The following is a 27,416-nucleotide window of genomic DNA, read 5'->3' as shown; positions in this document are numbered from 1 at the left end:
TGCACGTTACTGTATGCTCTGGCATCAAGGCATCGATCTACAAGTATTAATGGATCCAGACTATGCCAGTTGAATGCCACCCCCCCCAAAAAAACAAAAAACAAACAAAAAACAACATGCCTCCCTCACTGGCGTGTGCATTTGTAACCCTGTATGATGAGTCCATTGCCTCGTGTTGTTTACATCACATCCTATTTGCCATCGTGGGCATCCACGTTGCAGTGCTGATGTTTCTTGAAATGAATGAATGAAAGCCACTTTATTCGACATTGTATTCTTAACAACGAATTGTATTCTTACAATGAATTTGTCTTCTGTATTTAACCCATCCTATTGCACAGGAGCAGTGGGCAGCTGCAGTGCCCAGGGACCAACTCCAGTTCTTTCCATTGCCTTGCTCAGGGGCACAGACAGGAGTATTATCCCTAACAAGCATGTCTTTTTGATGGTGGGAGGAAACCGGAGCACCCGGAGGAAACCCACGCAGACATGGGGAGAACATGCGAACCCCACACAGAAAGGACCCGGGACGGCCTGGGTTTCGAACCCAGGACCTTCTTGCTGTGAGGCAACGTATTGTATCATTGTAGCGCACAATTGTATGGCTCTGTTGTCTATTGTGGACTGGCGATTACTTATGTCCTGATCCATCTGATGTCTTTCTCGTTTTTCATGGACTGTGTTTTATATAGTACTTTTCTATTCAGCAGAGCATTCAAAGAACTTTACAGTTAATGCCTCACATCACCCATTCAATCATACACGTTCACACATACTGGCGACAGAGGGGGCCATGCAAAGCATGAAACTTGCACGTTGGGAGCAGTTAGGGGTTCAATGCCCTGCTCAAGTACACTTTAACACAGGGGTAAGGAGGAGCCGATATTGAACCAGCAACCTTCCAACACCCTTGAGGAAAAAAGCCCAGCAACTACACAGTCTTAGCGACGCTCTTGGCACCCACTATCATGCTTTTTCCTGTCAGTTGTATCATAAACTGTTCACATGCAAAGCAAGTGTGTAAAGGGAGTTGCTGTAGCCTACAGTAAAACATATCGCACAGCCTCGCCCGCTTATTCAAAATGAACAGAGCTGATGTCCTATTTCAATTGCTGTATTAATACAGTACTAATCCGCCAAGGTTGTTCCTTGTCTCCAATTCTGTTTGGACAGGATCTCAAGGCACAGCCAAGGTGAGGAGTGTGTCCGTTTTGGGAAACTCAGAATTGCATCTCTGCTCTTCGCAGATGATGTGGTTTTGTTGGCTTCATCAGAACGTGACCTCCAGCGCGCACTGGGGCAGTTTGCAGCTGAGAGTGAAATGGCCGGGATGAGAGTCAGCACCTCCAAGTCTGAGGCAATGACTCTCTACCAGAAAATGGTGGCTTGCTCCCTCCGGGTTGGGGATGAGTTGTTGCTTCAAGTGAAGGAGTTCAAGTATCTCGGGGTCTTGTTCACGAGTGAGGGGAGGATGGAGCAGGAGATTGACAGGCGGATTGGTGCAGCATCAGCAGTAATGTGAATGTTGTACCGGATCGTTGTGGTGAAGAGGGAGCTGAGCCGGAAGGCAAAGCTCTCAATTTACCAGTCAATCTTCGTTCCAACCTTCACCTATGGTCATGAGCTTTGGGTAGTGACCGAAACGGCGAGATCGCGGATACAAGCGGCTGAAATGAGTTTCTTCCATAGGGTGTCTGGGCTCAGCTTGGAGTAGAGCCGCTGCTCCTTCATGTCGAAAGGAGCCAGATGAGGTGGTACGGGCATCTGATTAGGATGCCTCCTGGGCAACTTCCTTTGGAAGTTTACCGGGCACGGCCAACTGGGAGGAGACCCCGGGGTAGACCCAGAACTCGCTGGAGGGACTACATGTTCAATCTGGCCTGGGAACACCTTGGGATCCCCTAAGAGGAGTTGGAGGGTGTTGCTGGGGAGAGGGACATCTGGAGTGCCCTACTTAGCTTGCTGCCACCGTGACCCGACCCCGGAGAAGGAGCTGAAGATGAATGAATGAATGAATGAATGAATGAATGAATGAATGAATATTCTGTAATTCACTTGATGTCAGTGTAGGATGTTTCAGAAGGAATTCACCAACAGAAAAACTAAATGAGCACAATGGATGCAAAATAGCCATTTATTGATTTCTTATCCAAGGGGACATTAATCAAAACAATCAGAGCACTATTTCTTAAATTCTGCAGTGGTCCGTTCTAACGAAGAATGCAACGGTATTTTGTGTAACTTTGTAAGAGACAAATAAAATCAGGGCTCTCCTGTGTGCGAGGGGACGTTTGCCCACATCGAGAAGGAAGGCAGGCAGAGGGGGGACATAGTAACGCCATGCTCCCTCTTTTCTTCAGAGCAGTGAAAGTCTGGTGAAGGTCACTGAAATGTAAAACACACCTCCACTTCTAGCAAGAGCAAAATCACTATTTGATCTTTTACTTCATATAGTAAAGTTATTCAGTCCCTTCCTCAGTGCCACTGGTAACATGATTAGTGGTCTCATTCAGTAGTGGTGAAGACAAAGAGATTTTCTATTTTCATACATTCATTCAAAAGAGTATTTTGGGAGGGGAGTAACAAGCCTTCATGTGCCAAATGCTCTCAGATACTATTAAATACTGTTATGTGTGGCTGCTGTCTGTAGTGCATTAAGAACGGGACCTTCGAACTGCACAATCTCAAGGCAATGCTTGTGAACGGTAAAATAATCCCTATACAGTTTATTCCCAAGCCATAGTAAAGTTCTATTGTCAGGATATCCAGTTGCTGCTGACACATTGCAACACAATCCAAATTAAATATGTCTGGCTTTTATCCAAGTTATTTATCCTGGAATGAAATGACTTAGAATCACAGTCCAATAAAAGGTGGAGTAGATATAATTCTATTCAAATAAATGGACAAATCAGGAATGGACGCACAACTAAAGAGTATAATATAAAACATGCCTTGCAGCAACCGATTTGGCAAGAAAGCATTTGTCATAGAGTATCATAAAAACCTCACAGTGAAAAGTTATGCCCCTTTTAAAGATAAAGAACAGCATTCAGTTATGTATACTCTCTCGCACACGCGCACGCACACACCCGCATTGCACGCATACGCACACACAAGCACGCAACAAATGCACACGCAGACAGTTATATAAAACGCCATAACAATTAAAACAATCTCTCTCCAGTACCGTGGTACTAATGCAACTGTTTCTCCTTCCGCTCATCATTTTTGTTTTGGCTTGTACCAAAAATACATTTACAGAGATCAGGTAATAAGTTACACATGGTCAGGTAACCATACAAAGCTTTTTGTCCAGGCTGTGGCCAGTCACCCTCTGACCGAGACGGTGGAGGCCCTGATGAGAACACAGCAATACGAGCCAAGGCTATTGTATGTGTTCGTGTGTGTGTGTGTGTGTGTGTGTGTGCGCACAGACATGTGCTTGTATTCTCCTTCATGGATGCGTTAAGTCCAAAACAAAACGAGCAAACTCGCCCATGTCAATGACAGTGACGTTACCGTGGCCTTTTGTTGTCAAAAGTGAAAAAAAAATCAATGAATAATAAATAACTCAAGATTTCAACTTCAGTTTGGCAAAAACTTCTCAAACCGAATCGCTAGACATGTAACGGCGTGTCATGCCATACATGTAAGTGACGTGTAGTAGTGTAGTTTCATATCAATCATTTGTTCTTTGGTCATTTATATCCTTCATGTTATCCTTGCATATTTTCTTTTACGTAATGTGGTTTTGTCTCAGTTTATTTTTACAAGGTCATCACAAAAATCCATCCGCACAAAAATAAATAATGACTCCTGGTGAAGTACTTGTACCGTGGCTCACAAACAAAAACACAGCCCGTCCCTTCTATCTAAGGCAAGTGGTCTTCATGATCTCTCCAGCAGCTCGTGAAAAGAAAAGAAAAACAAAAAACAAAACAAGAAAAAAAAAAAAAACCTTCATATGAGAACTAGCTTCCTACTTGTGTGATTCTGAGGACGTGAGCACACACAGACCGTGGTCGGCCGTCATCGGGCTCCAGTGCATCCACACCACGCTTTAGTACTCGTTGCTGAGCGGCCCACTCGGTCACTCCCAGGTCTCCTCCTCGTCAGTGCAGCGGGGGTCACCATGTGGTTCAGCTGGTCTGTCGTTAACTGCCCTGGGGACCGCTTGTAAGGAAGTAAGTGGTCATCTCCCCTTTCCCCTTCACCTTGACGACGCCTCGACAATCCAGCTGGTAACCTCTGTTGACCAACACATGGTACAGGTCTGTGGTCACCTGGGGGAGGAGAAAGACATTTGATATCCGGGCCAGGAAACTCCAGCTCTTCCTACAGGGGCCGTTTTTGAACATCAGCCCTCAAACCGGATACTCTCGAGGGACCAGTCAAATATCATATAAAGATGGAAAACGATATATACTGTGAAGCATGTTTTTAACTGCACTGGATATTTTGAATTGTTATAAGTAACACTTGTTTGGTGTGTTTTTTTTATGTACCCTGGCTCTAGTCAAGTCAAGTCAATTTTATTTATGTAGCCCAATATCACAAATGAAAAATTTGCCTCAGTGGGCTTTACAGCAATACATGCTGTCCTTAGACCCTCACATCGGATAAGGAACAACTCCCTAATAAAAAAAAAACCTTTAATAGGGCGAAAAAAAAATCGGAAGAACCTCAGGGAGAGCAACAGAGGAGGGATCTCTCTCCCAAGATGGACAGACATGCAATGGATGTTGTGTGTACAGAATAAAACACAATGACCATGTAGACCGGACAGGAGGACAGACTACACATGCACACAGGGGAGACACACATCACACCATTCACATACAAGGGAGAAGAGACAAGAAAAGAGCAGAACAGTGGTTGGTAAATTCATTGAGACAGAAACCGACCCACCACGCAGTACAGGTCGTGAAGCACTCCATTTAAAGGCAACTAACTGTAGGCTAAGGCAAAAAGATGAGTTTTAAGTTTGGATTTAAAGGACTCAGACTCTGATTGTCTGACGGCAGCAGGCAGGTTATTCCACAAGAACGGAGCCCGATAGGAAAAGGCCCTGCCACCAGCTGACTTCTTTTTAACTTTGGGTACACACAGGAGCCCTGTATTTTGAGAGCGAAGAGCTCGAGATGGAATTTAAGGTTTAAGGAGATCAGACCAGTAAGATGGGGCAGGCCCATTTAGGATTTTATATGTCAGCAGAAGCAGCATGAAGTCTGATCTAACATGGACAGGGAGCCAATGAAGGGAGGCAAGAACTGGTGTAATACGGTCAAATTTTCTGGTTATAGTTAGGATTCTAGCTGCAGCATTTTGAACCATCTGAAGACTTTAAGTACTACTAGGATGTGGCAGCCCTGAAAACAGAACATTACAGTAATCAAGTCTGGATGAAACAAAGGCCTCTATTAGTCTCTGCATCAAAACTGAGCCCTGTCATGCTATTGTGCTGTTTTTCTTGTGATTGTTGATGGACGTTTTATTGTGTTTGTGGTTGATCCTGGCTGCAAACTGAAATTCCCTTCGTGGGACAATAAGTGCTGGATTGATTTGAATTTAACTGTTGAGTCCAACTGCAGTAATGAAGGATGATCAGCAGAGGGTGGCATTGTTCTGACTGTCATCTTCTGCAACCAATTTAAGCATCTACTTTCAGTACAGAAAACCTCTGGGGTCCTTTGTCATTTCTGGCATTTACAAAGCCTTTTTTTTGGAAAATTTATTATCTACAAAGTGTAAATCCATGAATAAAATAACCTAGGGAATCTGGTCTGTGGTGAAATATCAATACTGCTACTCTGAAAAACATGCTATCGATGTTCTTGTTGCGCTGAAGCTAGTTCTCCTAATAATTGTAATCATGTAAAACTTTACTGATACATTCATAGTGAGGTCAGACCACAATATTAGCTAAAGAACAGTCCTTCTGGAGGTGGTTGGGATTCAGGTTCTTGCCACTAAAGCCGGGATGTTGCTTGCCAACACATGGTTTTAACACTGGCCCTTTACCTGAAGGACACTTGTCATATTCGTTGCTCCACCCTGCTGTCCTCAGATAATAATGACAATAACTATGTTTGGTGCTGTAAGAGTCAACGCACAATACCTGGATGTAATCTGGTACTCCTGTACTGTCCATCCTGCTGGCCACGTTGACCGTGTTCCCCCAAATGTCGTACTGGGGTTTCCTAGCCCCGATCACTCCGGCTACAACAGGTCCCATGTTCAAACCTGAAAACAAGATGCACACCATCACCTGGCTGTATTACATTGCATAACTCATTATTTGTACAGGACTTAAAGAAATAATTCAGAACTTTTGAAGTCTATCCTTATGTTATATTCACCAGTCATGTAGTACATAGGTAGGTTTAATTTTCAGTCAACCATCCTTTTATTAATTCTCGACTAGCAGGTCCATGTTATAATTTAAATTTCAAAGCAATCAATGGGCAACAATTTCCCAATCTGCTTTCATTGCAAAAAAAGCTAACATGATGCTACAGAAACCTATTGTTGCGAATTCTAGTGGTCATTTGAAAAATTCACAATATTTTTAGTGTTGTTTCCTACCGTGTTACTTCTTACAACACAGCCCAGCAGAAGTCACTTTGCCGTGGCACACCAAAGCAAACACTAAGACGGAATTTAGTAGGGCTGGGCGAATACCTCAATATCAATATTTTGACGATATCGTACAGATGACTATTGGTGCTCTCACAAATATTTACATAATGACATTTTTGATAAACATTCATTAGTAACGTGGAAACGATGTCCAAACAGGTACAGACAAACAATATAACAGCTAAAACAGTCTAATAAGTTCAGAAAATTGCATCTCTTTACAGTAATTCAGCCTTTAAAACCAGGAAAAGACAACACTTATGTAATATCATGATATTAAGATATCCAAAATCCCAGATGACATCTAGTCTTATGTCACGATATTGATATAATATTGATATAATATCAATATATTGCCCAGCCTTAGAATTTAGCAATAAAAATTAACCAAAATGTTTAAAATGACCACACAAATTCACAATGATAGACTGCTGTAGCATCATGATAGCCTTGACCAAACTGTGGAGTACTTTCTGGCACTAAACGAGGATTGTGGCTTTATCCCCCCCCCCCCCCCCCATTATTTGCATTGAACTCTAGATGGCAAGCTGGAGTTGCATGTCCGGTATGAAGAAAATGATGGATGAAACCTACCTATGCACTATATGAGCGGTGAGTATAAAATAAGGATGGACTTCAAAAATTATGCATTACTCCTTGAAGCAGGTAGACAACTTCTGTACTTCTTTGACCAAAAGAAGGATTTACCTGATGAAGATTTAATATGATATAAATTACTACTAATTTCCCTGCTTACCGATCTTCATCTGGAAGTTGTTGAAGGAGTGCTCATTGATGTACTTCATCTGCTCCCTAAGCCTCATGGCGTAGTCGGCCAGGGCCAGGATGTGGGAGCGGCCCTCCCTGTCATAGGTGGAGTCATTGAGTCCAGACGCTGCCATGTATGTGGAGCCAATGGTCTTGATCTTCTCAAGCTGACGGAACCGCTCCTCACTAATGATCTGGAGAGGGGCAGTCAATGCAAAATAACAAATGGGAGAGAGAGCAAGGCAAGCAGCATGTTATTAGAAAGGCTAAACAATAGAAAAAGAAAGACAAAGTGAATCTATGCTATGTAGCATCTAAAGAAATCTAAAAAAAATTTTTGCCCAATTATCTATAGTAAATGCGTTTTGTGATTTACTTTTTTTCAAACCTCCGTCCCCAAACCCCCAACCCCTAGTCTCCCACCTCCTCTCACCTCGTCGAAGTCGGCAATGATCTCGTTGAGCAGGCGGAGACACTCCACCCCCTCATTGTTGGCCTCCAGCTCCACATAGAACTCGGAGAAGTTACTGATAGAGGCGAACATGACGGCCACGCACTCGCAGGACTGGTAGTAGAGTTCGTCGTTACGCCGCTCCCTCTGCAGGAAGTGGGCGGCCACGTCCTTGGGCAGGATGTTGTGGAGCAGCCGGCGATTGTAGGCCTGCAGCTCCTCCATCTCCTCCTTCTCCTCTGTGGCCTGGGGAAGGAGGCAAGAATGGGTATGGAGGGGGGGGGGACTGCTGGTTGGTCTGGTCAAAGTGTTTGATATTTCCACATGACCCCTTTCATGAAAAGTGTTGACTGTTAACCTACCTGCAGCTTCCAGAGGAAGTCAAGGCGTGCGGTGGACTCCACCTGCTGGGCGTGCAGGTAGAGAGCCAAGACAAACACGGTGAGGATAACAGGGATCATGACCTTTAGGGGCACCTTGGTCATGTGTATCAGGCTAGGGAGGAAAACAGGGAGACACAGCGTCAATGTGTTGCATGGATACAGAGACTTTATGAAGCCAGGCAGCATTAACCCTTCAAGACCAACTGAAAGCTACTTACCACTGCTCTGTTGTTTCATTGAATCTAATAGATCTGCAAAAACAACAGAATGTTATGAATGTCTATCAACTGCATTGGTCAAAGTGGAATCAGCCTTTTACTATAAATACAACTCACCGCTGAAGGGAGTCATTGGAAGGCAATAATGACCTAAGAATAAAAGAGAACATGTTCAAGAAAAAAAGAACTTCACCATGACAAAGCAGGTGCACAGGATTTATCACAAAAAAGGATGTCATTGTGAAAAAGGAAGTCAGTCACAGTACTGTGACATAAAATTCTGACACCATAACAAAAAAAAAAAGACTAAGCGCAAATATGAACAAGCTGAGTGTGAGTACTGATTTATGGCAAACTCCAGTCATGCGAGCCCTTTGTCAACACGCAGGGGAATTTCATGTGTTGCCGAGCGACTTACAGGCTGTTTGCTGTGACCAGCAGGTCTGCATTCTCGAAGAGGACCACCTGAGGCCACTCCACGAGCAGGAGAAATATGAGCTGGATGAACAGCATAAGAGCCAGCTTCCCTATGCTGCTGATGTGGAGGAACACGGAGCAGGCCAACAGGGTCAGCAGTACACTGTAGTTGAAATACTGCAGCGGACGAGCAGGGACAGGGAGGAGGGGAGGATTAAGGTTAGGTAAGTACACATAATCTAGCTAATGTACAGTGTATGAATGCACAGATACTATCCTGCAAACTTATACGGACACATGGGTATGTAGGCGCCCGCCCCTGCACATCATGTGAACCCGTACACACAAGCATATGCAGGCAGACACACATTTTCAAAGATGTGGAGCTGACCTCAGGAAAATGGCAGGGCATGGCCTGGCTGGGACACAGGGTCAAACCGTCCTCTGCTGCCTGGGTCAGGTTGTGCAGCAGACAGAGATTCACAGGGGTTTTCAGCTCTGTTGGCACACATTTTTGCAGGCTATCTTTGTCGCAGGTAAACTGTCAGGAAAAAAAGGGAATTGACAGTGTATACAGTCTACAGACAATACTTTTTTTTTTTAATCAAACATGAATTCTACGAGAGGGAGGTCTCAGCGAAACTGCTGGGATACTCTCATCACGGACATCAATCTGATATCCCCACATGACAGTTCTAAAACCAGTGTTTTTACACTTACATGACTTACAGAGTCTTACACGACATACAAGCAAAGGGACAAGGCTAAAAACATGATCCCTACCATGTTGATGAAGGCAGCAAGAAAGAGGAGGAGGACGGTGAGGACTCCCACCAGAGTACTGTTGGTGCGAGACTGGACTATTTTTTTGGTCACAGTCTGCAAGGCAGCTGGGAAGAGCTTGGGTACACAAAGCAAGGATTACACCAGAGATACAGTTGACACAGATGACAGATATGTGATAATGACTGCTTCCTGTGTATATCTGCAGAGGAGACTGAGTGGCAGCGGATATTGTTCCTTACTTTGATGCAGGAGTAGATGGCACAGACGAAGAGGATGTTGGTCAGGATGATGAAGATACTGATGTAAAGGCCAAGCATGACGGCCGAGCTGAGGAAGAGAGGAACAAAGCTTATTAGGATGTATAACTGTCATTAATTCCACATAAACTAATCAAGACCACATTTCCCATCCTCAAGCCAGTAAACCAGGAAAAAATATCCTTCTTGAAAGGCTGACTATGGAAGGAAATCTACTGAATATAACTACTCACTGTGGGAAGATGATGATCTGAATGAAACAGATGAAACAGAAAACAAGGAGTGTACAGGCCACATAGCCCCCAAAACGGTCATCCACCTTTCTGGAGTACTGAAAACAGAAAAATGACATGTAATAAGCTGCATTACATTCACAAACCCACCATTTCCAGAACACACCTTGTTCAAATATCAAAAAGCAGACAGTTAAGAATGACTGTCTGTACTGACTTTATTTGTCAAATATAACTGCTGTAAAAGCAACCCAAAGAGGTTTATTATTGCATAAAGTACAGACTTCACATGAAGTACAGACCTGTTTTACAGCAGCCTAAATAGAACCACAGAAAAAGGTATAAATAACAAATTTTCATCCCCTCCAGACCTTTTTCTCTAGGTCGGAGGTCTGGAAAGTGAGCAGGAACTTCTTGACGTGGTCTTTCCTCAGCTGGTCAATGCTGCGTGCATCGATGGCACGTCCAAGAAATTCATCAACCTCATCCTCAGGGTTAAGGGCTTCTTGAGCACAGCGGCTGTGAGGTAGATGGAAAAATGGTTCACTGTGTGTGTGTGTGTGTGTGTGTGTGTGTGTGTGTGTGTGTGTATGCTTACCTTTGTCTGTTTATGCATGTGTGTTAGTTGTGAGTGTCTGTCTTATTAATGACTGTCAGTGACTGTGTGTGTCATTTTGAATATGTTTGTGTGTGTGTGTGTGTGTGTGTGTGTGTGTGTGTGTGTGTGTGTGTGTGTGTGTGTGTGTGTGTGTGTGTGTGTGTGTGTGTGTGTGCGCCTTTGTCTGTGTATGTAGGTGTGCTAGCTGTGAGTGTCAGTATTAATGACTGTCGGTGACTGTGTGTCATTTTGAATAAATGTGTGTGTGTGTGTGTACCTTTGTCTGTGTATGTAGGTGTGCTAGCTCTGAGTGTCTGTATTAATGACTGTCAGTGACTGTGTGTCATTATGAATATGTATGTGTGTGTGTGTGTGCGCCTTTGTGTATGCATGTGTGTTAGCTGTGAGTGTCTGTATTAATGACTGTCGTTGACTGTGTGTCATTTTGAATATGTGTGTATATACCTTTGTCTGTGTATGCATGTGTGTTAGCTGTGAGTGTCTGTATTAATGACTGTCAGTGACTGTGTGTTATTTTGAATATGTGTGTGTGTGTACCTTTGTCTGTGCATGCACGTGTGTTAGCTGTGAGTGTCTGTATTAATGACTGTTGGTGACTGTGTGTGTCATTTTGAATATGTGTGTGTGTACAGTATGTCTGTCTGTCAAAGACTGTTAGTGACTATGAATGCATGTGTATATATATCACTGTGTATTGGGGGGGACTTCGTATGGGAGACTATATGCATGTTTGTGTCATGTGTTCTACAATAGTGTGCTTGTGAGTGGGAGCTGGCCTATTCTGTGACAGGCTGGATGACTCAGGGGTAATAGGGTATTAATCCCAAGTTGGATCTGACTCTATAAAACCAACAGTGAGCTCTAAAGTTAGACCGCTACAGTGACAGCATGCCAGATAGCCCTTGTGACTCTGCAAAGTAAACCAATAACAGGGGCCTGGGCCAAAACACTCACTTGTCTTTGCTGGACACTTCATCAATGCCCTGGGAAAGACAAAAAGGGAGAGAGATATGGGGTGAGAGACGGGATGAATAAGAATAGCGACAGAGTGAGTGTGAGAAATGTAGACAGACAAGAGGGTCAGACAGAAAAAGGAGAGATTATCACATCACCAGAGTTAAAACTAAAAAACACAAGGAGACTCCGACATCTGCACAGCTAATCCCTGAGAGCCAGACTGATGTTTTAATTAATGCTTGGAGGCTTCAAATTACGCCCTGTTTGCCCCTAGGGCACAAGCCCTCTGAGATGAAAAGAACAAAAGGAGGAGGAGAGGAGAGGAGAGGAATGACAGAATGAAGGGAAATTAGAGCTGTGCTGACAGGCTCAGAGAAAATGAGAAAGAAAGAGCCAGACAGAGAGTGAGAGAGCAATGAGGAGATTCAAAGAGTGGGAGAAATACACATACAGTGCATGTGTGTTTGTGTTTGTGTTTGTGTATGGCAGAGTGAGCGCGGGAGAGATATAGAGACAAGGAGAGCTTTATCTGATCAGTTTCAGTAACAAGTGATGCACAGGGACCCCCTGAGAGCTGTGCAGGGTCACAGATAAATCCCTCTATTACTTCTGATTGTTTGATGAAAGGGGGGTCATTACATGTCTCATGTTGTCAGCGTTTACTTGCAGACAAATTTGTTGGCATCAGGTAGCGTAAATTCAGTGTTACAGAGAATGGCCACCAATCAGGTTTATCTTTAAGGGACTTTAAGATAACACAGTACTCCAAACGTGTTTGAAAGGGGTTAAGCAGTTCAGAAACTGGTTCCTGATGGTCCTTTCTTTTTTACAAAATGTACTCTCAGCTGGCCCTGTAGTGTGTGTACATTATACTTTGACAGGAAATGTAGCTGTCACTGTTTCCAGAACAACTATCAAAAAGTGCAACAATGGCGTAAGTAACAGTTCCTCGAAACCAATAGTAAGGAGCACATGGTAAATAGTAAAACCAATATTAAGGAGTATATAGTAAATAGTAAAACCAATAGTAAGGAGTACATCGTAAATAGTAAAACAAATAGTAAGGAGTACATGGTAAATAGTAAAACCAATAGTAAGGAGCACATGGTAAATAGTAAAACCAATATTAAGGAGTACATGGTAAATAGTAAAACCAATAGTAAGGAGTACATAGTAAATAGTAAAACCAATAGTAAGGAGTACATAGTAAATAGTAAAACCAATAGTAAGGAGTACATAGTAACTAGTAAAACCAATAGTAAGGAGTACATAGTAAATAGTAAAACCAATAGTAAGGAGTACATAGTAAATAGTAAAACCAATAATAAGGAGTACAGAGTATACGGTAAAGGGTAGTACCCATTAGCATAGAATAGTAAAGAGTGATACCGATAAGGCCCTGACAACATTATTGTAACTCTAAAATTACTGTGGAAGAAGGATGTGCAGGGCAAAGACAGAAACAGGAAGTAAGCCCCAAGAATAGAGGTAGGTAGTATTTATTATTATTATTGTTGTTGACCATAGGTGAATAGAGGAGGGCAGCGATGATTTGGAGGGGTGTGGGTGTTGTGTTGGTGAGCTAAGTGTTGCATGCATGTTTCTCACCATCTGCCTGAAGACTTTGGACTCCTTGGTTCTGGAGAAGGATCTGTCAGGCACCCAGCGTGGCATCAGACCCTCAGCAGAATTGGCCCGTGCCCGCTGCATCTTGGCCATCATGGCTTTCTCCTCTTTCTGCAGGGCAGGACAAACCCCATCCCACCAGGGTGGATAATTGAGAGTGGATTAAGTTACAGGCAGAGTCTTGTATGCCAAACAAAGCTTATCTCTGGTGACAGAGACCACTTTATTTAATATCTGTGTAGTATGTGGTGCGGGTGACTCTAGGGTCAGCACCATTCAAAAATGTATGTATGTGAATGCATTCATTTGTGTGTGTGAGCATGAGCTTTCTTGTTTGAGACATCTGTGTGTAAATGGGTATATGTACAAACCCTTTTCTGGCTGCAGCCCAACACCAAAAATGTTTCAATGTTGTTATCCTTCAGGTAAGCATTCCTGTCCCCACCAGAACCAGGCTCCACCTCATAGTCCCCATTCAGATACTGCAGAGTGGCTTTGGTGATATGGATACGCCTACACACACACACACACACACACACACACACACACACACACACACACACACACACACACACACACACACACACACCAATGTCACAGGGAGGACAAAGACAGAAAATGATGACAACAAGCTACCGGTAGAGGTGGAACACATGCTAAGTTTAATTGTTTGTGTTGCACACAGCTAGAGCCTATGTAGGTGGGACGATGGTGAAATGGTGTTGGGATGGGTGGGGCTCACCCTGCCTTTCCCCCTGCCTCCATCTGGTTGGCTAGTGTCACATCATTAGACCAGACATCAAACTGCCATTTGCGCAGGCCCAGCACACCACAGTGGACACGCCCACTGTGGATGCCCACCCGCATGTTGACATTGACACCCGTCACCTCTCTCACCAGCCTGTGGATGCATTAAGTGGAGTTGTAGGCACATGCATAGACAAGCTTGCATAAGTTCATAGACACAAAAACATGTACGCACGTACACATATACATACACGCACACCAGGGATGGAAATTAGCACCCGCTACATGCCAAATGCGCGTGGATTTGCGTATTGGCAGGTGAATTTGCTCAACCTACCAGCCACGGTGGCGGGTAAAGAAAAGTAGCAATTTGTGACATACTGAATCGCGAATCTGCCTTTTTTTCCCCCCTATGACCCGCCCTACTCTGCCTCTGATTGGCTAGTACTTGTTGCCATCGTTCGTTAGCCAGTCAGAGGCAGAGTATAGGGACGCTTGTCTTGTGAGTCTGCTAATTCACACAGACACTTTCGAGGACGAGGAGAGAGCCAGAAAACACAATGTGGTGTTACATCGCAGGGGTTAAGAGGTCTGCAGAGAAAACATCCCAGGAGGAGACAGGTTAAAGAGGCGAAGACGAAACGAAAACGTTTTTTTAATGAGAAGTGGAGAATAACTGACAACGGAGACAGAGAGTCCCGTGATTGGTTAGTTTACGAGGAGACAAGCCAGACAATGTTCTGTTCGGTATGTCATCAACACGCTTCGGATGCCAACAAGAAAGCTAACAGTTTCATTATTGGGACTAAAAACCTAAAATTGGAAGCCATAAAAGACCATGAATCATCCAAATGCCACATCCATGTAATAAAGATAGTACAGGGAAAATCGACCCCGCAGGATACCGCTGCCATGAACACGTCCCAGTTGGAGAAGATGAGCCTACTGTTTAGAAATGCTCACGCAATCGCCAAAAAAGGAAGGCCATTTACAGATTACGTGTGGCAATGCAAGTAAATCGTAATTTTTTACAAATCTATTCATTAACGTTAGATTAAGTGTTGAATTAAGGTCAGAATATAGCTGTCATGTAATGTCATTAGCTAGCTAACGTTACGTGTAGTTAGCAAGTAAATCGTCATTTACTAACGTTAAAATGTTGAATGAAGACCCATACTGACACAATTCCTTCTACTTGTTACAGTCTTGGTTTATGTAATAATAAAGGGAATTTTGGTGGCACTGATACACTGGTTATTTTTTGACAAATATGTTAAATGTTTTAAAGGTAGTGTACACAATTTTGAAAACCATAGAAGAGTAAACTAGATTTTGAAAATCACATTTTAAGAGTTTAAATATTTAAAATAGCCTATTGCTTGAATATTGTATATCTTGTTTTATTATTTTTCACATGCAGTTACACACTGCCGGTTAAAACAAGAAAGTGGCTGGTAAAAAAATTGAGTGGCTGGTAGATTTTGGAATCCACCAGCCACAGTGGCAGGTGGACAAACAAGTTAATTTCCACCCCTGACGCACACACATACACACACGCACACATACGATTTGTGTGCGTTTGACTTACGAGATGGCCTCAATCATGTCCACTCCCATCTCCACACAGCAGTGGGCATGGTCAGCTCGAGGTTCAGGGAGCCCTGATACGCAGTAATAACAGTCCCCTAAGATCTTAATACGCAGGCAGTGGTTCTCCTGTACAAACACACACACGCACACATTTAATTTCTGCAATTTGACAATAACATTATTTAAAGCAGACAGACTGTTTAGAATACTATGTGGTCATGAGTCTAAATATAGATTTAACTGACTCACTAGACAATGATTAAGTCACCCTGGCCCCAAGGTACACCTTGCTAGGTGCTAACATTGATATATAATATATAATATATACACTACCGTTCAAAAGTTTGGGATCACCCAAACAATTTTGTGTTTTCCATGAAAAGTCACACTTATTCACCACCATATGTTGTGAAATGAACAGAAAATAGAGTCAAGACATTGACAAGGTTAGAAATAATGATTTGTATTTGAAATAAGATTTTTTTTTACATCAAACTTTGCTTTCGTCAAAGAATCCTCCATTTGCAGCAATTACAGCATTGCAGACCTTTGTCATTCTAGCTGTTAATTTGTTGAGGTAATCTGGAGAAATTGCACCCCACGCTTCCAGAAGCAGCTCCCACAAGTTGGATTGGTTGGATGGGCACTTCTTTGAGCAGATTGAGTTTCTGGAGCATCACATTTGTGGGGTCAATTAAACGCTCAAAATGGCCAGAAAAAGAGAACTTTCATCTGAAACTCGACAGTCTATTCTTGTTCTTAGAAATGAAGGCTATTCCATGCGAGAAATTGCTAAGAAATTGAAGATTTCCTACACCGGTGTGTACTACTCCCTTCAGAGGACAGCACAAACAGGCTCTAACCAGAGTAGAAAAAGAAGTGAGAGGCCGCGTTGCACAACTGAGCAAGAAGATAAGTACATTAGAGTCGCTAGTTTGAGAAACAGACGCCTCACAGGTCCCCAACTGGCATCTTCATTAAATAGTACCTGTTAGAGCCTGTTTGTGCTGTCCTCTGAAGGGAGTAGTACACACCGGTGTAGGAAATCTTCAATTTCTTAGCAATTTCTCGCATGGAATAGCCTTCATTTCTAAGAACAAGAATAGACTGTCGAGTTTCAGATGAAAGTTCTCTTTTTCTGGCCATTTTGAGCGTTTAATTGACCCCACAAATGTGATGCTCCAGAAACTCAATCTGCTCAAAGAAGTGCCCATCCAACCAATCCAACTTGTGGGAGCTGCTTCTGGAAGCGTGGGGTGCAATTTCTCCAGATTACCTCAACAAATTAACAGCTAGAATGCCAAAGGTCTGCAATGCTGTAATTGCTGCAAATGGAGGATTCTTTGACGAAAGCAAAGTTTGATGTAAAAAAAATCTTATTTCAAATACAAATCATTATTTCTAACCTTGTCAATGTCTTGACTCTATTTTCTATTCATTTCACAACATATGGTGGTGAATAAGTGTGACTTTTCATGGAAAACACGAAATTGTTTGGGTGATCCCAAACTTTTGAACGGTAGTGTATATGTGTGTGTGTGTGTGTGTGTGTGTGTGTATATATATATACACATAAAATCCAGTGAGTCAAGTCAATTCTCCATGAGGCAGTACAAGCCTGTTTCATGCCATAAGCAATCATCAGCTGTGTGTGTGTGTGTGGGTGTATATATATATATATACATTGAGCAGCTATATAAACAGTGGTTCAAAGTTATGTTATGAAAACAGCGGTACAGGCTGTTGTTAGATTGTCACAGGAGGTGCAGGAGCTCACCGAGGCCAGCTTGTCGAAGCGGGCGAACAACTCGTTCAGTGTCATGACCAGCTCCTGGGCCGTGCACTGAGATGCCAGGCTGGTGAAGCCTTCAATGTCTGCAAACAGTATGCTGGAGAGGAGGTATGTGCGTGTGTGTGTAGGGGGGGGTGGGGGGTGGGGGGTATTGATGAGGGAATTCGAAATCAAAACAGACGGAGAGGAACAAAGAGACAAGTGAGGAAGTAAGAGAGATCGATCAACAAGCGTAGAGTTTGTTTACATGGTCTAGCACCTCCCTTCCTCCCTGTCCCACTGCCATGTGAGCCTCGCTGAGAGATGGCGCGGGGTAGTGAGCAAGCGAGGGGAGGAAGAGAGAGATGGTCATTTGTTCAGCTCTGGCTTTCATCGTCTGGTCCAATGTAGGTCACCTCCTCCGACCCTGCTTTCTTAGAATCAACTCTCTCTGTTCTCTCGCCTCTCTGCTTCTCCCTCTCTCACCCTCCCACTCTGCCCCCTCCCCTTCATGTCTGTTTTTCCCTCCTCTCCCTAGGACTGAGGGGCGTCTCTGCATGCCTTTCATTGCTAACTTTCAATAGTAATTAAGAGGGGAGGATAAACAACACGACGGAGCTGGAGTTTTCATTAAAGGCAGCAGATGGCGCTGTTGGCCCCTGTGATGTTCAGCCTCATTACAACTACTGATAAGATCAGACAGTCTCAGGGGAGAGCAGTCCCTTAATTTCAGCCGTCTAACAGTGGATGAATGCAGCTTGTCTTCTGTGTCTCTCAAATCTAATTGGGTCATATCATACAGATATTGGGATGTTTTATAGCTTCAGCTCTTTACCCATTCTCAACCTCCCTGTCCGATTCTCAGTCCCAAAATGACCGGATTTGGCTGGGCTTAACTATGGGCTAATGGATGGAGAAATTCAATCAGTCATCCTCACTCAGGAGGTGAAATCCAATGGAGGGGGCTGAGACAGGGGGCCAGCAAAGTGAGGTCTGCCACCTATAGTTTGCTATAGAAAAACACAGCAGTATGCCCTGGGTCAATATGGTTACCACAGTCAGTGCTGTCAGTGTCAAGAGAAAACATCATACATAATATATACTCACTGCAACAGCAACTATTTCAACAACACAACAGTCAGTGTAGGGGGCAAGTTTAGATAAGCAAGCGGCCCTTTCCCGCTTTGCTTCACAGCCACTTGTTGAGTATATCTGTTTGCATGTATGTGCGGTGTGTGTGTGTGTGTGTGTGTGTGTGTGTGTGTGTGTGTGTGTGTGCTTGAGCATATTTGTATGTGTGTCCATCTGTGTTTACCTGACGTTGTCGTGCTTCTGGATATAGATCTTGTGGAACATCATATCTTCCTTCTTGGCATTGATATCTTCCTTCATCTCCATGGCAACATGCCTCGGCAGCACCGACAGCAGTAGGCGTTCCTGGATGGGGGGTGCAAAGAGACAAGAGTGAGAGATGACGAGAGAGAGTGAATGAGATGGAGACAGAAACAGAGAGAAATAGTGGGAGAAGAGAGACAGAAGGAGAAATAGTGAAAGAGTGTGTGTGAGAGAGAGAGAGCGAGAGACAAAGAGAGAGAGAGAGCGAGAGAGAGCACGCGCACTGGGATCTTAATTCAGCCCATTCACGTTCATGAGTTTCCACCACCAGAATGCTCAATGAGTCACACTGCCTTCTTTGGCATCTGCGTGGGAACATGTTAGTCAAACAGACAGGAGTAGAGGTACAGGATACACTGCAGAACATATTGTTGACCTGGAAAACCATGACAACTAAATTAGGCTAGAAAATGGTCAAACTCCATTGTTGTTCTTTTGCATTTTGTATTGTGTCTATTGTTCCAACGGCCTATGGGCAAGGTTGCTGATTTTACTTGCTTGCTCCTAGGTGTGAGGGTGTGTGTGTGTGTGTGTGTGTGTGTGTGTGTGTGTGTGTGTGTGTGTGTGTGTATACCTGCTGTTGGTTCTCCCTCTGCAGGTGCAGTCTGGCTTGAATGTATCCTCTGGTCTCTTGGAAGGCCTGTCTCTGGGACACCTCAGCAGGGTAGTGGGTACAGATCCCAATCATGTTAGTGCACAAAAATATCAGCACATTGGCACCGATCTGCACACATGCATGCACACATGCGCGCGCACACAAACACACACACACACACACAGATAGAGAAAAGAGAGCGATAAGATGCATTGAGAGAGGAGAAAAAAAAACCCTACCTCAAGTATGCATATTTCATAACATGACAATACACTGAACCCTGTTTGACCTGGGTGAGGTCAGTAAACAAAATGGATATCACTTTATGTCATATGATTTATCAGCACGGCCTTGCAGTGGCTCTGGAAGGATGCATTCCTCTCGTGTCTTACACTGTACAGCAGATAGGCGGTCCAGAGCGCTCAGTGAGATCCATCACTGCTGTCACGTGAAGAATGCGTGACTGCAGGACTGCCGTTTTGGTGGTTTACATATTTAATTCCATCTTATTTTCTTACCAGAACTGAACACTTTCCTGGTCATATAATGTACAGGGTGTAGTCAACAGGTTTCATGTTGAGTTATGCTGAGCTTTTGTAGTTAGAGATGAAACTTTTTGGCGACCTGAGGTCATTTGTAACCACCCTTAAAAAAACAGCTTGGCTTGAAAGCTTACTGTGGCAGCAAAGGATAAATTAGTCTACGTCGTTATGACAGAATTATTTTATGCAGAGTTATTTTACGGCATTTGGAAATTTATTGGGTCCTGGGGCTTTAAATAATATAGAGAGGTGGATGGGGAGTATTTATTGTGGGTTAGTTCTACTGAGTGCAGCAAAGTATGCTTGTTTAACAGCGGGTCTCTCAGAACATGAAGTAACACATAACAGCTTTATCTGCGGCTTGGGTAATTGAAGTTTAGATATGCTAGCCTGTATTTAGCCTCGTGGGGCCATTGACCTCAGAAGCATTCCTTTCTGCTTCTGCTGCTTTTGTGTGTTCAAGTCTGTGTATGCATATATCCGTATGTGTCTGTGCGTATGTGCGGGAAGCTTGCGATTTCTCATCTCACTACTCCATACCAAGAGACAGAACATCAAACATGGAGTCTTGAGCTCTGGATTTCCCCTCCGCTCTGACACACACACACACACACACACACACACACACACACACACACACACACACACACACACACACACACACACACACACACACACACACACACACACACACACACACACACACACACACACACACACACACACACACACACACACACACACACACACACACACACACACACACACACACACACAAAGACTCTGCTCAGAAACACACTCCAGCCTGGGAAAATCACTTGACCTCTGACCGGAGCACAGAGTGCTTCCTCTAAAGATTAAATCATCGATAATGAGAAAAAGACATGAGCACAAACCACGCACGGACGGTGATTTTCAAACATTATAGGGGGAAAAAATTTGAGCACGAAACCTCAACATCTGTACCAGTGTTTCTGAACTCCAGCTGGTATGTTGCCAAACCAGTGTGTGTGAGTGATTCTGAAGGTGATAGAGGAAGAGCGTTGCGAGTCAAACCAAGAGAAAGCATGAGATCACACACATGCACGCATACACAGACACGCACACAGCATTTTATAACCATGCTGGTATCCACGTCGCTTGACTAACAATAGGAACGAAATGCACAAGAACGTCATTTGGCGGAAGAAAACAGGGTCAACAGATGGATGATGGAGAAAAGTGCAGGCTCTTGATGAAAAAGGCACACAGAGGGAAGGGGGCGAAACCAGAGCCCCAACGTTAATTTGTAGGCCGACAGGCAAGTAGTACTGCCTCTCCACCGCAAAGATGAGATGAGGTTTACACTGTATACAAAAGGATTGGCCTTTTGTTGTCACAACAAGACAGAGACAATCTAACAAGCTGTGCTCCCAACAGAACACCTATTAGCCAGGACGGAGGCAAGCCGGCTTCTGTCGTGTTTATCTGCAGCGCCAGGTCAGGTCAGGTGTGGTATTGACCCGAGTGGTCACTTCTCATTTCCACCCAGGAACAAACGACCCAGTGAGGTCAGCAGAGAGCAGCAGTAAAATCAAACACAGCGATACGCCGGAGACGGAAAACTAAATAAACCTCTGATGTGAATACCAATCCCTGATGGAGATACTGCAGGCAAGAAGTAGTCTCCAACCCCCCCCCCACACACACACACACACACACAAGTAAAAACCAAGACAGCATTTGGCATCTATTCTCCGAGAAGCAAGTGAAGCCAGATATCCTGAAACAGGAAAGATGAGGCCGCGCTGATGTGAGATGACAGAGAATAGCTGATGCAGACCTGTCAGTCAACCGAGTTTAAAGCCTCCACATCAAAGTTGTCAGGGGGTCTCTGGCAAGTCTTTGGAAGTTCATTCCAGATCACGCGTGTGAAAGTCTACAGAAGGACATGCTCACATTCCTCACCATGCAACATTTATTTCTCCGCATCCGCCAAACTATTGTTATCAAACTCCAGCATTGAATTGGTGCCATATCAATGCTCAAACAGTGATGTGGACACTGCTTTCATGAATCATTGACGAGCTTATTGCCTCCTGATACGTCCTGCTGCTTAATGCCACAGACGCCCTGTGGCAGCCAGACGCTTGGGTCTTGATGTGGATCTCTTGAGAAAAATTGATCACGTTAATCCATAGCAGGTGGAGCTTGAACAGAGCTCTCTTGAGGAACGTACCCTCACTTTACATTCAGCCAGATCAACGGCCCATGTTGATCTGGCTGTTCTGGTATTGCACTCACTAACCAAAATAAGAAACCTGCATTAAAAATGACTTTCATAATTAAGTGAGGTTTATAGCCCTAAATCACAATAATGGTCTCAGAGGGCTTTACACAACACGCTGAAAAACAGAAACAGTAAATGACAATGAACACCCCCCTCTATCTTAGGACCCTTGATTCAGCTGAGAAAAACCTTTAAAGAAAAGGCCAGTGCCACACACAAACCATAGTGTGTGTTTAAGGACAGCTGAAGGGGTCCCACATTCAGGATTTAGTGTATTTTTCTCCCCAATTGTATCCGGCCAATTACTCAACTCTTCCAAGCTGTGCTGGTCGTCGCTCCACCCCCTCTGCTGATCCACGGAGGGCTGCAGACTACCACATGCCTCTTCCGATACATGTGGAGTCGCCAGCCGCTTCTTTTCACCGTGAAGTTTCACCAGGGGGATGTAGCGTCTGGGAGGATCACGCTATTCCCCCCCAGTTCCCCTCCCCCCTGAACAGGCACCCTGACCGACCAGAGGAGGTGCTAGTGCACATCCGGCTTCCCACCCGCAGACACGGCCAACTGTTGTCTGTAGGGGCGCCCAGCCAAGCCGGAGGTAACACGGGGATTCGAACCGGTGATCCCCGTGTTGGTAGGTGAAAGAATAGACCGCCACGCCACCTGGACGACCAGGATTTGGTGCATTTTTTAATGAAAAAACCCTCACCCTGGATGCAAAGTCACTTGCAAATATAAATGCAAATGTGATATCCATCTACTCAAACACTGTGATAAAAAAAAATATGTCAGCAGACAGACTGTCATCAGGTTCAGCATCACTTGAGCTAAATGACTACTGAATTCTTATGTTTCCTAAAAAAAAAAAAAGAGTAATTCAATACTGCAACCCAGAGAAGGAAAAGTAAGTCATCCCGTTAAGGTACAACACAGTCTGGAGAGTAGAGATGGATGCATTCACAGAGGCTTCTGAATAAACCTTGTGTAGGAGTGGCTCCATTTGGACTGACAGCTCTTTGATCCTGGAGCCTGTTGTGTGTGTTGCTGCTCTCTCATCACCCTGGCCTGTTAATCCAGCACAGACCCACCTGCTATTCTGACACTCCCGTCTCCACAGAGAGACAAAGGGAGAGGGGGGACACAGACAGAGAGAGAGAGAGAGAGAGAGAGAGAGAGAGAGAGAGAGAGAGAGAGAGAGAGAGAGAGAGAGAGAGAGAGAGGAAGAGAGACACAGGAATGATATGCAATAATATGCAACTCTCTCTCTCTCGCTCTCTCTCATGGCCAATGAGCTGAACTTAGCTCCAACAGCCATCAGCCAGTGCACCCGTTGGAGCTGCTGTTGGGCTTTCGGAGGTGAGCCATGCTTAACATTTACTTAAGCAGGAACCTCCTTGCTGGCGGAGTTGAAAGGAGTCTAAACATTGGCTTATAAGGTGCGGCTCTCTGCAAGGTGTTTTACTCGGTAAGGCAGAGAGATAGAGTGATAAAGAGAGTAAGAAAGAGAGGGGATTGTATGGAAGATTTTTTTCTGTTTGGTGAACACGCAGAAAACCGATTCTGCCTTCAGTAATGAAATATTGCAGGTAAGTTCACGCATACGCGGTTACACGGGGATTCACACGTGTGCAGATCAGGCTCTCGAATCATCATCACTATTCTTTCATTCAAATGGAAACCCTGTGGTGTAGCTGGTACCACCTATTGATCTAGAAAGGAGGCAATGCAACACGAGGACAAAATGACTGTTCACCCACGAGGTCTGCTGCCCTGAAACAAGTGTGTCGACACATAACTACAGGTTTCACTGGGTGCAGTGGGGGCAACCGTGTTGGTCTGGGGAGTGAAAACACATTCAATACTTGATTACTAACTCCTTGATGATTAACCCATGTGAAAATACAGCGAGAGGAGTTCAGCCGAGCTCCGATAACAACAGGCATTGAGACATCACAGACTATCACTCATCAAATAAAGTCACTGACCACGTACTCAATGTATAGGGATGTGACCTGGAAAGGAGTCGTTGAAAACGGCTACAGGGAAAGATAACTCGCAATACGTGCTCTTGTTATCCCACTAGGCACAAACCCTATCAACACACACAATCACACCCACTCCACCCAACACACACATGCGCACACACACACACACACACACACACACACACACACACACACACACACACACACACACACACACACACACACACACACACACACACACACATGCATAGGGCCCAGCAAGCCTATAGCAGCTGAGAGTTGAAAGTTGAAAGCCAAAAGGCCAGAGCTTTATCTCCCCTAACATTAAAGCTCTGGGGATGCTGATGTTGACATGGGGGCGCCCCTCCAACAGCTGCCCTTTGACAGGCATCTGGAGCTTTTAGACTCTCTTCCAGAGATGAATGTCAGAAGCAAGTCGCACATCTCTGATCAGTCCCAATGCATTTCTGACTACGCCCAAACACCAGGGTCTGCAATTAGCCTGAAAATGGAAAATGTTACCTTGCGTATTTTGAGGCTTAGTTTTGCTCACTGCAATGGGATCAAGGTAGTAGTGAAAACAAGAACGAGTAAAAAAGAAAAAGATACCTTATAAAGATATAAATGCTACAGACAAAGAGAGAGGCAGACAGTGAGAGGGAAACAGAGCAGAAAAAGGATAGGCGTGTGTGTGTTTATGTGTACGTATGCGTGGGTGCACGTGTAATTGTGTGTGTGTGTGTGCCTGTGTGTGTTGGATGTGAGGCTGTCTTTGCCAACTTGGGTCACTGCCATTTGGAATTGGAGCTTGGTTTTCGTCATGGCTTTGGCCAAACCAAAATTGGTCTCAAGTGACCTGTGAGGCCGGGGAGTAATCTTTGTGAAACAGGGAAGTAAATTCCACAAGGCTTCAACAGAGTTGAACCAAGGCCACACATCTGTCAGGAGAACAAATCCTAAATTAATACTTTCACATGAAATGTTTTCCAAACACAAGGCAAATCTTACAGCTATCCAGGATTTACTGAGTCAAGCAAACAATAACCGCTTCCATCAAACCATCTTCTTAATTTTGCTAATTGGACCGACAACATTTTCCTCAAATCGAAGGATTACAATGCTAATTTCCCCCTCAAAATCCCAAACCTGTATGTTATCCCTGACTGGCAAATGTTCAGGACTCCAAAGGGCAGATTGCTCAACCCTCATTTTCCCCGAACAGCTAACTAACAAGCGTTTCTTAACTCTTTCCATTAATTCCTGTGTGGAAGTGGCTGTTGGCGAATTTTTTTCTGACACCGGTTCTAACAAATTGTGACACTTTTCACCAGATCCTTCAGTGTGGGCTCTGAACAAAATGAGCAACAAATCAACTAAACCCACAGCGGCTAGACAGTGATTAACAAGCTCCTGCAGCAGCAGACAACCTGTTGACCTTAACAGAGGAAAAGGTTTTGTGTTATAAATCGGGACACAACGGAAATTAACTTTTTGCCAAAATTGCACCTAGAGTGTGTGATTTGCACAAAATTGCTTGCTCTAGCGATCTGCTACAGATGTCTTGTTGCTCTATCTGTGTCATCGAGAGACAGATCACATATACACTGCTCAAAAAAATAAAGGGAACGTCTAAAAACACAATATAGACCTCGATGAATGAAATATTTCAGCTGAAAATCTTTATTTATTAGACAGAGGAATGTGTTTAGAGCAAAATAACCTAAGAATGATCAATGGAAATCAAAATCATTAGCCCATTAAGGTCTGGATTCAGAATCATACTCAAAATCAAAGTGGAAAATGAGAACATCGGCTGATCCAACTTCTGTGGAAATTCTTCAAGACGATTCAAAATGAGGCTCAGTAGTGTGTGTGGCCTCCACGTGCCTGTATGCACTCCCTACAACGTCTGGGCATGCTCCTGATGAGACGGCGGATGGTCTCCTGAGGGATCTCCTCCCATACCGGGATCAGGGCATCGGTCAACTCCTGGACAGTCTGTGGTGCGACATCGCGTTGGCGGATGGTACGAGACATGATGTCCCAGAGGTGCTCGATTGGATTCAGGTCTGGGGAACGTGCAGGCCAGTCCATAGCATCAATGCCCTCGACATACAGGAACTGCTGACACACTCTGGCCACATGAGGACGAGCATTGTCATGCATGAGCAGGAACCCAGGGCCCACTGCACCAGCATATGGTCTGACAATGGGTCTGAGGATCTCATCCCGGTACCTAATGGCAGTCATGGTACCTCTGGCTAGCACGTAGAGGTCTGTGCGGCCCTCCAAGGATATGCCTCCCCAGACCATCACTGACCCACCGCCAAACCGGTCATGCTGGAGGATGTTGCAGGCAGCAGAACGTTCTCCACAGCGTCTCCAGACTCTCTCACGTCTGTCACATGTGTTCAGTGTGAACCTGCTCTCATCTGTGAAGAGCACAGGGCACCAATGGCGAATCTGCCAACCAAGATGTTCTCTGGCAAAGGTCAATCAGGCTGCACGGTGTTGGGCTGTGAGCACAGGCCCCAATTGTGGACGTCGGGCCCTCATACCATCCTCATGCATTCTGTTTCTCACTGTTTGAGCAGAAACCTGCACATTAGTGGCCTGTTGAAGGTCGTTTTGTAGGGCTCCGGCAGTGCTCCTTCTGTTCCTCCTTGCACAAAGGACCAGATAGCGGTCCTGCTGCGGGGTTGTTGTCCTCCTGCGGCCCCCTCCACGTCTCCTGGTGTACTGGCCTGTCTCCTGGTACCTCCTCCATGCTCTGGACACTGTGCTGGGAGACACATCAAATCTTTTTGCCACAGCACGCATTGATGTGCCATCCTGGATGAGCTGCACTACCTGAGCAACTTCTGTAGGTTGCAGATACCGCCTCATGCCACCTCTAGTGGTGAGGGCACTAGCAAAATGAAAAACTAACCAAAGATCGGCCAGAAAAGATGAGGACAGGCAAATGGTCTGTGGCCACCACCTGCAAATCCATTCCTTTTATAGGGGTTGTCTTGCAAATTGTCTAATTTCCACCAGGTGGAAATTAGACAATTTACCAACAGGTGAAATTGATTCACAAATCAGTGTTGCTTCCTAACTGGACAGGTTGATATCTCAAAAGTATGATTGACTTGGAGCTACATTGCATTGCTTATGTGTTCCCTT

The 27,416-nt window shown here is 44.5% G+C and overlaps 1 protein-coding gene across 1 annotated transcript in view; it reads right to left on the bottom strand.

The window, feature by feature from the left end:
• Positions 1 to 2,116: 2,116 nt before the first annotated feature.
• The window catches only part of LOC130128902 (adenylate cyclase type 6-like), a 37,380-nt gene continuing 12,080 nt past the window's right edge, over positions 2,117 to 27,416 (bottom strand). Inside the window, exons 4-24 of the mRNA XM_056298682.1 lie at positions 19,435 to 19,584; positions 18,781 to 18,902; positions 17,472 to 17,583; positions 15,693 to 15,820; positions 14,100 to 14,258; positions 13,729 to 13,870; positions 13,340 to 13,468; positions 11,729 to 11,757; positions 10,527 to 10,674; positions 10,156 to 10,253; positions 9,905 to 9,992; positions 9,663 to 9,779; positions 9,271 to 9,420; positions 8,881 to 9,056; positions 8,580 to 8,612; positions 8,463 to 8,495; positions 8,224 to 8,356; positions 7,844 to 8,107; positions 7,400 to 7,604; positions 6,122 to 6,246; positions 2,117 to 4,286 (exon numbers count right to left, since the gene is read on the bottom strand). Coding sequence (XP_056154657.1) covers positions 4,158 to 4,286; positions 6,122 to 6,246; positions 7,400 to 7,604; positions 7,844 to 8,107; positions 8,224 to 8,356; positions 8,463 to 8,495; positions 8,580 to 8,612; positions 8,881 to 9,056; positions 9,271 to 9,420; positions 9,663 to 9,779; positions 9,905 to 9,992; positions 10,156 to 10,253; positions 10,527 to 10,674; positions 11,729 to 11,757; positions 13,340 to 13,468; positions 13,729 to 13,870; positions 14,100 to 14,258; positions 15,693 to 15,820; positions 17,472 to 17,583; positions 18,781 to 18,902; positions 19,435 to 19,584 — 2,670 coding nt within the window. The 3' untranslated portion in view covers positions 2,117 to 4,157. The remainder of the gene's footprint in view (positions 4,287 to 6,121; positions 6,247 to 7,399; positions 7,605 to 7,843; positions 8,108 to 8,223; positions 8,357 to 8,462; positions 8,496 to 8,579; positions 8,613 to 8,880; positions 9,057 to 9,270; positions 9,421 to 9,662; positions 9,780 to 9,904; positions 9,993 to 10,155; positions 10,254 to 10,526; positions 10,675 to 11,728; positions 11,758 to 13,339; positions 13,469 to 13,728; positions 13,871 to 14,099; positions 14,259 to 15,692; positions 15,821 to 17,471; positions 17,584 to 18,780; positions 18,903 to 19,434; positions 19,585 to 27,416) is intronic.

Source organism: Lampris incognitus, chromosome 2 (assembly GCF_029633865.1).
Source record: "Lampris incognitus isolate fLamInc1 chromosome 2, fLamInc1.hap2, whole genome shotgun sequence".
NCBI classification, from domain to species: Eukaryota; Metazoa; Chordata; class Actinopteri; order Lampriformes; family Lampridae; genus Lampris; species Lampris incognitus.
Note: the sequence above shows the minus strand (reverse complement) of the source record. Positions and strands in the feature narration are given on the sequence as shown.